Source organism: Stigmatopora nigra, chromosome 9, assembly GCF_051989575.1.
Source record: "Stigmatopora nigra isolate UIUO_SnigA chromosome 9, RoL_Snig_1.1, whole genome shotgun sequence".
Classification (NCBI taxonomy): domain Eukaryota; kingdom Metazoa; phylum Chordata; class Actinopteri; order Syngnathiformes; family Syngnathidae; genus Stigmatopora; species Stigmatopora nigra.
The window spans coordinates 13,327,729-13,341,405 of record NC_135516.1 but is presented as its reverse complement, the minus strand read 5'-3'; the positions used below and the strand labels follow the sequence as shown (position 1 = coordinate 13,341,405).

Sequence of the window (13,677 nt, the reverse complement as noted above, 5' to 3'; positions counted from 1 at the left end):
TTTCACGACTATAAGGCGCACTTAAAAGTCTGAAATTTTCTCCAAAATAGACAGTGCGCCTTATAATCCAGTGCGCCTTATATATGGAAAAAAAACAGAAAACCAAAAACCGATAAACCACCACTGTCGGATATTTAAAAAAACACAATTGCCTGAACTGAATACTCAATACTGTTAAATATGCAGATGCCATCTTAGTTTACAACATCTTCCATCATATAGCTCCTCCCCCACTGCAAGATTTTATACAAAAAAATCCAAAACATCATCAATGGCTGGCTCTAGAGGTGACTGTGTAGTAAGTGAGTGCTTCATACCTGGAAGTCAATAGCAATTACCATATTTTTACCACTATAAGGCACACTTAAATGTCTTACATTTTCTCCAAAATAGACAGTGTGCCTTATAATACAGTGCGCCTTATAGTCGTGAAAATACGATACACATTTACATAGTGAAAAGGGGGATATATGAATGGGGAATGCATGTGCTTAAAACACGAAAATATTAACTGTCCACAATGATGTTTTCACAGCTGCTCATTAAGTGATACATTGATCCTGGACACTTCAAACGTGTGATGCAACTATGCTCCAATTCGACAACCATTTGTTGTGATGGCTGCCTCAGACTGGTCACCCCCTCCTGCACGGGACGAAATGGGTAAAACGAAATACGTTTTATAAAAAAAAAAAATGTACTTAAAAAAAATCTTGTAAAAAGTTGTTATACCGCAATTTGAAATTATCAAATACGGAAAATCCTATAAGTTGGCAAATGTGAAATCTGACTTTTCAATTCCTCCAATCTTTTCGAGCGAGGTAGATGAGCTATTCGGGGCGTTCCCCCATGGCGCTTTCGGGAGAGATGAGCGGATAATGTGCGCCATCTTTGATGCCTTTTTTTTAAAGCTGGCATTCAAGAGGAACAAAAAACGTAGCAAGGATAAAATACACCTCAACGCACCGATCGTTTCACATTGGTTTGACGATTGTGTGGTTAAGAACGTATTCCGGAATCCCCGAGTGGAATTCTGGGAAAGGAGCGTTCACCATTGTGGAATTGTGGCCATCCGCTTTATGACTCGAAATATATTGTGGAATAAAACGGAAGCAGGGATGAAGTCGCTCAGATTAATTGGCGCGTTCACACTTGTTTTACTCCAACCATAACACATTTTTCTACTGGCGCTCGGGAGAGACGCTAGGGTTATCGTCCAATGAAAACAAAGCTGAAGTTGAAATACGGATTATCGGCGAAAGGATATCATATCTGGAGTGAATTATGGCGCTGAAGGCAAAGCGTTTTAAGGTCATTTTTCTTTTAGATGGCATGGACACCATTTTGAAAGTGGTAGGAATTTTTAACTTGTCCAAATTGGATTCAGTATTTGAACAAAAAGCCCAAAGTTAAGAAATGTCAAGGACGGTTTAACTTTATTTAAATAGCTTTGGTTGTATTTAAAATGAGTTTGATTGGGATTGGTTGATTGTGGTTGTGCATAAAAAAAATGTCATTAAACTTGATTAAAATGCATTTTTCTAAAACTGGCATTTTAACAATGTTTTTTTCAATTTAGTGACTTTAACCTACTATTTCAAATACATTTCACATTTTGTTGGAGTAGGTAGGTTGGCAGCCAATGACGTTCATCCATTTAAAATGGATTTGACATTTAAAATGGCGTATTTTTCGGACTATAAGGCGCAGCAGCATTAAAAAACAAATATACGAAATTAAGACAAAAAATAATAATAATACACTAATAATACACGTTGCAATTTTTTATTCAATTAAAAAAACGAGAACAAACATATATTAAAGCAACAATAGTAAACACGGCTAAAAATACTTCTGCTAGCATAGCATTTTTTCCAAATAAATTAAAAAATTCTAAATATAATAAAAATTCCCAGCATCCCCATTCCTTTAAAAAAAAAAAAAACAGACCCCAAAAAATGGATTTTCTATTTTTTTCCCTGTCAACAAGTATGAATTCCTGCAAAAAAATATGAATCGTGAACAATAAATCGGTGGCCATTGCGTTTAAGTAGAGCTTGTAGTTTGTTCCCGGGGCGTCATGTCTCCTCTTTGCTGCATGGCTGCTTCATGTTACAACAACAGATTGTGGACAGCCACAAGAAGCACAAAGAGTTGTCAGAGCATCAAATAAAACATGGTGACAGGACACAAAAATACACACAAATACACACAAACATAAACACACGTAATACTCAGCCAATACGCACAATTCATCTGACCTGGCCTTAAAGCTTCCCCTCCCATATTGGTTATCAATATCACCCCAAGGCTCATTAGAAACTCCCTTGATTAATACTTGGAGTGGTTTTGATGAGAGCGCCCTCCGGAGGACATATCGATTGAGCGTGGGGACCCTCTTACTCAATTAGAGCTAAGATGCTCCCTTCAGGGACCCTGCTAATTAGCAAAAAGATCAAGCGGGTCACTTCATGCCAATGAGATGTCGTGTAGTTTTTGCCCTTAAAAATCATCTCACTCACCGCCATTGATGGCGCTAGAGGTCCAATCCAGGAGGGGGAGTTTAACGGCCAGTCGGTGGCTGATGTTTTTTTTACTGCCAATGATGGCGATTGACGTCCAACTCATTTTGACTAGTCATTTGCCCCGCCCACTAACTGAATAATGTTTCACTGCTATTTATGTCCAATCCATTTTAACTGGGAGGAGCTGAAAGCCATCCAATAAATGCTGCTAGTACCCTCAGTCAAACTGGATTGGACATCTATCACCATTGATGGCGTGTGACGTCCAATTCAATTCTACTGGTCATTCGCTCCTCCTCCCAGTCACTGAGTGCTCTTCTTTCAATGCCATTATATATGTTTATGTATATGTGTGTATATATTATATGTGTATGTGTATATATGTATGTGTATATATGTATGTATATATATATATGCATATATATATATATATATATATATATATATATATATATATATATATATATATATATATATATATATATATATATATATATATATATATATATATATATATATATATATATATATATATATATATATATATATATATATATATATGTATGTATGTATTTATATGTATATGTATGTATATATATACATACATATACACACATATACACATATATACACATACACACATATATACACATATACACACATATACACACATACACACACGTATACACACGTATACACAAATACACACATATACACGCACATATATACGCACAAATATACACACAAATATACACACAAATATACACAAATATACACACAAATATACACACATATATACACACACATATATACACACACATATATACACACATATACACACATATACACAAATATACACACAAATATACACACATATATACACACACATATACACACATATACACACATATACACACAAATATACACACATATACACACACATACACATACATATATATACTTCATGCAACACGCTTATTTATTTAACTTAGTTCTTATTTATTTATGTCTAAAATGTCTTTTTCTGTGTCTGTATTCTCACCCTCTTGCTACTGTGACCATGAAATTTCCCGAATACGGGATGAATAATATTATCTCATCTCATCTAATTGATGACAATAGACGTCCAATTCATTTTGACTGGGAGGAGCAAACGAACATTCATCTCAAAGTCTAAAAAGTCAATTGTTTTTTACTTGTGTGGTAGTAGTGGTGTTGGTTCTGGTTGTCTAATATTCCTTATGGTCTAAAATTAACTATGTCCACATCTGATCTATCCCCCCCCCCATTCCCTCCCCCATCCCCTCCCATTCATTCATTTAGGATAAAAAAAAAAAGCCACGTGCACGCACGTACGTCACCATCCATCCATCTACACAAGCCCGAGTCACGTGACGCCATCGCCGACCGGCTGATGCTGCGAGCGAGCGAGAGAAAACGAGAGAGTGAGAGAGAGAGAGAGAGAGAGGATAGACACACTGGAAAGAGTGTCAGTCAGTCAGTCGGTCTCGAGCCTACGAGCCTGCGAGCCAAGCACCTGCTCCATTTGTTTTTTCGCCTACTCCCTCCCGCTGGGTGAGTACATCATTCCATCTCTTGTCTTTTTTTTTTCTTTTTTTTGCTTTTCTTTTTCTTCTTCTTCTTGTTTTGTTGTCGGGATTCGAACCACGGCTGTCGTGTGCGCATGCAATGCTCTCTCTCCTCCTCCTCCTCCGTTCATCTGGCACATCCACGCAGGACGCGGACGTGCTCACGGAATCGTTTGGATACGCTCGCTCGTATCTTTTTTAGTAGCATCCACCCACCTTTTGCTTCATTTTCAGACCGCGGGCTCAGCTCCGGCTCCCCCGTTTTGGGGGGAAATTTTACTTGGATTTTGAACAAAAAAAAATTTTTTTGTTTTTTTTTTTGTGTTTTTTTGGTTGTTTTTTTGCGGTGGATGTGCAAAAAAAAATGATTTGGAGGATTTTGATTGTTTTCCGGCGGTTGTGACTAGAACTTTGCTGGAGTTCTTCATGCAGATGCCAGGTGAACTTTAGTTGGAGAAATGCCATTTTTTTAGCTGTTTTGAAAGAAAAAAAAACTACAAAAACAACAACAATGTGCTTATTTTAATGTAGAAAAAAAACCTCATTTGGATTGTTATGAAATCTGTAAAGATATTTAACATAGCAAAACTATACAAAATACCAAGTCACTGTGAGATGGCTAAAAAGTTTCAACACAACAGACAACATAAACGGTCAGGGGGGTGCTGGAGCTTATCCCGCAAGTCGATGGACAACCATTCACCATCACATTCATTTTATAGTACTTTTTTTTACCCCAAGATGGCGCCATCACGCGGAAGCCAGTGGCAGTAGCTGTGTCCACTCTTTATTTGTTTTTCATGTTTTACAGCCCCTCCATCTTTTTTTTTTAAATGACATTTTAATATTTCTTAGTACATTCCTTTTTACTAGACTTTGTACTTTATACTTTAATGATGAGTGATGAGTATGTTAATACTTTCGTCCTTTTTTTCCTCTATATATTTCCTATGTACTGTTAACGGATGCACTTTTTTATATGTTATCCTATCTTCTGCTGACCTGGCTCAAAAGCAGGAATCGAACCCACCCACTCCCCCACTGCGTCACTTCGAACAACACGCTCAAAACACAAAACCTCATTGAGCGAAGCTCGGCCAATCAGAACTAAAAGCACATTGTCATATTTTTTTTTATGGGCACCACCATGACGTTCTGGTAAAAAAATAATATACACGTCGTAGCTGGATAAAAGGTTACCAAACACTGCTTTAAAACCCCCATTGACATCTTGGCTACGGATTGACCCCTGGTGTCGAGACGGACGCTTTGCGGGCGAGCGGCGCGGTCATTGTCGGGCAATTAATCAAATCCCTCGGCACGCTTTGCATAATGAACGAGTGCAGAAACGGGACGACTGGCGGAGGCGCTTTTTTTTTCTTTTCCAGTTGCCAAGTGTGTGATTTCTGCCTGTGGTTGTCACTTATCCAGACACCACACACACACACACACACACAATGGGCTTTTGTGTGTGTGTGTGTGTGTGTGTGTGTGTGTGTGTGTGTGTGTGTTTGAAGGGGAAGCGCAGCTGTGCTTTGCCTCCATTGGCAGGTATTTGTTTTGTTGTTCCACAGCACACATTTGCACTGCAAATAGTCCAATTTGGGAAAAACGCCATAGCAACTTTGCATGTGTTCCTAGTTCTTTTCATTGCCTTTCTATGCAATGGTTTGATATATTTTTGGATTAGAAATGCGCCAATAACATTTTTTCAATTCAATATACTTGATAGGAAAATGACCTATAGCGTTAAGGCAGGGTTGGGCAAATTTTAAGGCCTGGGCGGGGCCACATTGACTTGTGAGAGATGGGCGGGGTCAGTACAAGATAGGATGACATGTAAAAAAGTGCATCTGTTAACAGTACATATGAAATATATAGAGGAAAAAAAGGACTAAAGTATTAACATACTCATCACTCAGAATTAAAGTAAAAAGTATAAAGTACAAAGTCAAGTAAGTAAAGGAATGTATTAAGAAATATTAAAATGTCATTTAAAAAAAGATGGAGGGGCTGTAAAACACCAAAAACATAAGAGTGGACACAGCTACCGCCACTGGCTTCCACGTGACGACGCCATCTTGGAAGAAAAATATATGTATATTTGGACAACGTCGGCGGGCCGGATTAAAAACCCTAACAGGCCGTATATGGCCCGCGGGCTGTAGTTTGCCCACATCTGCTATAAACTTTGATGAAGCTTCCAGAGGGATGAAACGTGTGTCAGATTTTTCAACCGACGTAATTGCTTTATTATTTGGCAGGTCATTCCGTGTTATTCAAGATGTCTATTCTAGCGTGTACCACTAAAAAAAAGTACAAAAATGGCAGATACTTTTTCCCTGAAATAATTGAAAATGGCAGTCAAGTTGATGATGACCACCAATGCTGCTTAAAAACACTTTGGATTCAGTTGAAAGGTTAAAATAGAGATGAATTTCTCCTCTCTTTTTCAAGCGCCTGCACGGGCAACATAACACGGTTGCGAGTCCCACGGCCCAGAGAGAGCAAAAAGCCCAAGGAAGGAAGGAAGGTGTCAACATTTAGGGGGCGGAGCCCTGGCGCCACCTTCCATGATGCATGTGGCAGTGCTGCCCAATGTGGCCTATTAGAGACCCTAAAACGTATCTTCTCCTCGTCGCCTTTTCGCAAACAACCGGCTCAGTGTGCAGGCACCGTCCGTCTGTCGTGAGGTGGTGCCATTAGCCCCGCGGCATCTTCATCTCGCCATCTTTTTAACCCATAACCCCCCCCCCCCACTCAACGCACACATATTTCTATAGATATGGCGTTTGATTTCAGCACCATGCGAAGCCGGCAGGACTTTATTCTGGCTGGCCATTCTCACCTTGTCGGGTTCTGGAGCCTTTTTTTTGGGGGGGCTGCCGACTGTGATGCTATTTCAAGCTCTGTGACCCCCATTGAAAGGGCTCAAAAAGAGGTTTCATCCCCAGATAAGAAACTAAATGAGAATTCATGTGGTCACAATGGATTCCTGTCTTCCTCTTAGAATGACTTTTTCCTTAATCTGACAGGGGTCGATTTCTTAAGGTGTGTGTATATGTATATATGTATATCCTCACTAGAGCAACGGGGGTGCTGGAGCCTATCCCAACTGACTTTGGGGGACTCCCTGAATATATATGTATGTCTTTATAGGTATATGTATATATGTATGTATGTATATATGTATATATGTATATATGTATATATGTATATATGTATATATGTATATGTGTATATATGTATATGTGTATATATGTATATATGTATATATGTATATATGTATATATGTATATATGTATGTATGTATATATGTATATATGTATATATGTATATATGTATATATGTATATATGTATATATATGTATGTATGTGTGTATATGTGTGTATATGTGTGTATATGTGTATATATGTGTATATATGTGTATATATGTGTATATATGTGTATATATGTGTATATATGTGTATATATGTGTATATATGTGTATATATGTGTATATATGTGTATATATGTGTATATATGTGTATATATGTGTATATATGTGTATATATGTGTATATATGTGTATATATGTGTATATATGTGTGTATATGTGTGTATATGTGTGTATATGTGTGTATATATGTGTATATGCGTGTATATGCGTGTATATGCGTGTATATACGTGTATATACGTGTATATGTGTGTATATGTATGTGTGTGTGTATTTGTATATATGTGTATGTGTATATATGTGTATATATGTGTATATACGTGTATATATGTGTATATTTGTGTATATACGTGTATATACGTGTATATACATGTGTATATGTGTGTATATTTGTGTATATTTGTGTATATATGTGTATATATGTATACATAAATACATACATATCTGTATGTATGTGGTGTCTATGCATCCAATTGAGCATTTCCTCGTCAGTTGAGAAAATGGTCATCTCCGGCCGGCTCTTGTTGAAATTCAGTTTAAACAATCTCCAAAACTGGTTTGAGCGCAAGTCTTTCTCGCAATTGCACTTTCATCCATTTGAACAAAATGGCCTCCGGAAACATTAGGCCGCTCACTGCCTTTGCTGTCAACTTTGATTTGGAAATGACATCATCTCAAAAAGTGCTTGTAGATTTTTTTGGGGGGGAAAGCCACAAAGGAAGTGTTTAAGAGCTGCACTGACTGTCATGGTGAAAGTGGAACAAAATGCCGCGACTGCCTCTTATTTTCTGGCAAGGAGACATTTTTTTTCCACTTTTACTGCCAAATAAAGCCTTCCTTTCACCAAGCTTAACTAAGTGGGTCACTAGAGCAGCGGGTAATTAGCTCGTAGACAAACGTGATGCTATTCAAGCGGCCATTAGAGACTGGATTGAAATTTTACATTGACCAAGGAAACTTATTATTAGATTAGATGAGATAACTTTATTCATCCCGTATTCGGGAAATTTCACTGTAGCAAGAGGGTGAGAACACAGGGAAATACATTACAATACATATATATGGATACATACATTTTATTATACAACAGCTGGGTATAACTCAATTAGTTGTGCTACTCCACAAAGTGATTGTTTCTCAGTAAAAACATAAATAGAAAGTAAATACATTACAAGTAATATAAAAGGTCACATCCGGGCAAGGTAAATTCTAAAATAATGCACAATCTAAGATATTGTACATTGTTATTATATATATATATATATATATATATATATATATATATATATATATATATATATATATATATATATATATATATATATATATATATATATATATATATATATATATATATATATATATATATATATATATATATATATATATATATATATATATATATATATATATATATATATATATATATATATATATATATATATATATATATATATATATATATATATATATATATATATATATATATATATATATATATATATATATATATATATATATATATATATATATATATATATATATATATATATATATATATATATATATATATATTATTTATTATATATTATTAGTATTATTAGCAGTAGTAGTAGTGTTTGTATTAGTAGTAGTAGTAGTTTTTGTAGTAGTAGTAGTAGTAGTAGTAGTAGTAGTAGTAGTAGTAGTAGTAGTAGTAGTCGTTTTTGTAGTAGTAGTAGTAGTAGTTTTTGTAGTAGTAGTTTTTGTAGTAATATTTGTAGTAGTGGTAGTAGTTTTTGTAGTAGTAGTAGTAGTTTTTGTAGTAGTATTTGTAGTAGTAGTAGTATTATTATTATTTGGATTGCTTGTTGGATAATTATTGATTATATAGTATTATTACTATTATTATTGTAATTATTTTTATTAATATTTTATTAATATTATTTGGATTGATTTATTATTATATTATATATATTACATACATTATCTAATCTAATGTATTAACCAATATTACTGGAGCTGGTATCATCCAATTTTTTTGACCCCATGAATAATTATTCCAAATAATGATACTTCTACTAATTTTGTTTGTTTAGTTTAATCTACATCCCTCCATTTTCCCACCTTGATAAAACCAAACCATGTCCAACTATTTTTATACACGGATCTCCGATACATATCTTCCACTGATAGGTATAGAGTAACATATTTCTCCCCCCGTTATCTCCAATGTCAGCTAGCGAGATCAGGTTAGCGATACCTAATAAAAAACAAAAAAAAATAGCGATAATCATCAAAACGGCCATGACGACAAAGTGCCAGATAGCGAGTAGCGTCGTAGCGATAACGCCTTCTTCTATAGGTTCCGCCGCATTTTATCTCCCGGCTGTCTTGGCCGGGCGGGGCTTGGCTATAGGTTGCTTCCAATCAGATTACGGCGGCGTTGGCGGCGGTGGCGGGGGCCCCTAACCTGAGTCTCCACGCCTCAGAGCGCCGCCATAAATTCAAGCAAAAAGTGAGAGATGAGACCGATTGAAATGCTGATGTATTCTCCTTACGGGAGGTCGCCACGGTCACGCCCCCCCCCCCCCCCCCTCCCGTCCGCTAACGTGATTGGTCAAACTGGGAAAAAAGCCATTTCCTTAAATGTACAAGTAATATGTAAATGACGGATGGAGTCTACATAAAAAGGCAGCCAGTAATAATTTATAAGCTAATATCCACCTAGCTATGCTTGGCTTCTTCATCTTTTTCAAAGTCGACTTCTTCTCTGGTTGGGGGGAAAAAAAAAGCTTGCTTTGCCTTACTCACTTTTCTATTTTTTTGTATCAAAATGTGTGGATGCCTCGTTAGCCGATAATCAAAGGGAAATAAAATACGTGGGCCGGTTTTTGTGATGGCAACGTGGGCGACCGGCAAGGCTGTAATCTATTTTTGGGGTGCACAACAGAGACTAGAAATAGCAAAATAATACTCATTGAAGACAAGAAAAAATGCCTCTGTTTAGGAATGCCTCTAAGTACAAAAAAATCAGATTAAATGTTTTTAAATATGCAAAAAAAGGGACTCGAGATTTGTTTTTATCATTTTTTATTAAATTAATTAATTTATTTTTTCATATATTTAGCAATTTATTTATTTATGTATATTTAGCGATTTATTTATATATATATTTAGCAATTTATTTTTATATTTAGCATTTTTTATTTGTATTTAACAATTTATTTATTTATATATTTAGCAATTTATTTATTAATATATTTAGCAATTTCTTTTTATACTTAGCAATTTATTTATTTATATATTTAGCTATTTATTTATTTATATATTTAGCTATTTATTTATATATTTAGCAATTTATCTATTTATTAACTTATTTATGACCTTTTATTCATATCTAAAATGTATTTTTCTGTGTCTGTATTCTCACCCTCTTGCTACTGCAACAAAATAATAAATAAAATATCAAATCTAATCTATTCTAATAAATCATACAAAATCGGTATACTTTTATCATTTTTAAAAGGTTTAAAGTAGATCATATCATGCTAATTCAATACAAAAAATACACTTCTACTTACAACACAAAATCCAAGTTACAAAAATAACCTGCAACCAATGATTTTCGTAAGTAGAATGAACTCTTTCGGCCCGAATACTCCACAGGCTTTTCCTTTTAGGCCATAAAACGCGGGTAAAAGGTACCATCAAGATTCAATAATGATTCTCTCCTCGTACTCATTAGCGTCCATCGCCGTTTTGGCGCCGCAATCCTTCCCACCGCCAGGATCTCGTCTCCTTTGATCCATTCTACTCAATAATTGCCTTTCGTTTAGCGTTTTTCGTGTAGCTTCACTCCCCAATCCATTGTTTAACTTGGACTTAGTAAGCGTTCATCAGTTTTCAGACTTCTTCTTCTTCCGGCGCTAACCTCGTTTTTTTTACGTAATTTGCCGCAGCATTTAAAAAATCCAAAAAATACTACGAGTTTTATGACACGTCAGTACATAAAAGCAAAGCCATCAAACCTGTGCCGAAGGTTTTAAAAATGAAGACAGTAAAAAAATAAATAAAAAAAATGTAATTAGATTTGAGTCCACACTTAGTCTCTAATGCGTTTGGCTAGCGTTCAAGGTAATTATAAATTTAAATAAAAAATGATGGTAGCCACCACACACATATCCGCAGTTTGATTCTTTCCACTTGTCTGTCACTGCGCTTTGGCGATTGCGCCGGCGACACGTTTAATGTGGCGATGGCGGACAGCTCGTAAAGACGACGGCAAATTAAACACCAGCTTATTTCACGCTAATGATGACAGCAGCGCAGGTGACTTTCTGTCTTTGCGCCATTAAGCGCGCCATATGTGGCAAAATGACCCTAAAACAACACCATTTGTGTTTATATTAAGAGCGGGAATTTGGATTGTCGCCATGGCGACAGCAGGTGATCTTATTTTGGATTGGCAGCTCTTATTTTCTCGCATATAAGCCGTATTTGTCAGTTAAAAAATGATGACTGGATCCAGGGTGCGGCTTATATGCGCATAAATTAGATCAAAAAGACATAATGCAAGATTATTTATCATTTATTTCAAAATGGTGAAAAGATAAAAGGCTAAATCACATTTATTTTCGAAGTTTATGAATGAAATTCATTAAAAAAAATAGCATTATTTGGCATAAAATGGGTAAATACTGACTTGTACCTGTATTGTTCGCTTAGGGTGCCGCTATCTTACCTAGGGATGACAAACTAGACCGCTACGGTCACATTTACTGGTTGTACTGGTCACATGACTTCCTTTTTGAATTTGTTTAATTCATACAGTATTTCAGAAGTAACACGTTTGATGATTTTTCTTAAAATATTTCCTTCAAAGTAAAACATTTTACTCCCTGTAAAAAAACATGAATATGGAGGTAAAAATTGGGAATCTGGGGCGGCTTATACGAGGGAAATTGTAAAATTGTACGATTTTAAGGCAATTTTAAGGGTGCGGCTTATACACGGAAGCGGCTAATATTTTCTTTTTCTTGCAATTTTTACCATGACACACACTTTTTGTAAATTACCAAATTTTAGGCCCTAAAATGGTGATTTTTACTGAATTTTTTGACTGTTAAAATTTTGTCATTTTTCAAAAGTGAAGATTTGCAGAGTCAAAAGATTTAGGATAAATATTCCATTTTTCAATTATGAGCCAAAAAGCTTTTGGCAGAAGTTAAGAGGAAACAAACCACACCCCCTTCCCTCCCCGGGGGTGCCTCCCCCAAAATGTTGAAAACAAGGCACATTTGCCACCCGGGCATTGTGCATTATGGGCTGTTTCTTATTTGGAATCCACTTTAATTTGATGCCAAAACATCCAATATATTTAAGGGTGAAAAAAAGCTCGTTAGAACAGATGGAATTTGCAATGAATAAAGCCGTGCTTGTAGGATGATTAAAGAGAAAATAACAGTCAATTCTGCCCCGGGCTCTTCGTTGGTGAAGAGCGGGTCCATGATGAGGAAATGCAACGTTTTTGTGGGTGTGTGCACGGGTAAAAAAGATTGAAAAGAAACAGGGAAATAAGCCAAAGTGAGAATACACTGTCAAAATTATTATTTTTAAACAAAATATAGATATTTATCTTCATCATTTCCACTCTTTTGCTACAAAAAGATTGGTTTTTGTGAGGGTTAAAATGTGTATTGATTTGAACGATGCCATAGTTGGATGTTGTTCAATAATATATGAGATCATTTTCCCATAATGCCTTGCTTTCCAATTACGTCCATTGAGCATTTCATCTTGTAATTCTCCTAAATTGCCCAAAAGAAGAAAAAAAATATTCTGAACCGATTTATTAGGGTCGCAGAGGGTGCTGGAGCATATCCCAGCTAATGTTTGGGGGACAACCCTGAAGTAGCGGCCAGCCAATCACAAGGCAAGAGGAGACAGACAACTATTTTTCACTCAGCTAGCATAGCATGCATGTTTTTGGGATTTGGGAGGAAACCGGAGTACCCGGAGAAAACCCACACGAGCTCTGGGTGAAAATGCAAATTCCACAGAGGACAGAAAAAATCTCAAGTAAAACAATTTTAGGCACAAAATACATCAATGTTGTTGATCATTTAAACTTTATCATAAAACATG

At 35.8% G+C, this 13,677-nt stretch overlaps 1 protein-coding gene across 4 annotated transcripts in view; it reads left to right on the top strand.

Moving 5' to 3' along the window:
* The window catches only part of LOC144201840 (RNA-binding Raly-like protein), a 34,834-nt gene that overhangs the window by 8,503 nt on the left and 12,654 nt on the right, over positions 1-13,677 (top strand). For 3 of the 4 annotated variants that reach the window (XM_077724632.1, XM_077724631.1, XM_077724633.1), the window contains 2 exons: positions 536-663; positions 3,849-4,100. In XM_077724632.1, the coding sequence (XP_077580758.1) occupies positions 581-663; positions 3,849-4,100 (335 nt within the window). In that variant the 5' untranslated portion in view covers positions 536-580. Of the gene's footprint in view, positions 1-535; positions 664-3,848; positions 4,101-4,424; positions 4,554-13,677 lie in introns of those variants that run through there. The other variant, XM_077724634.1, reaches the window with a different exon arrangement.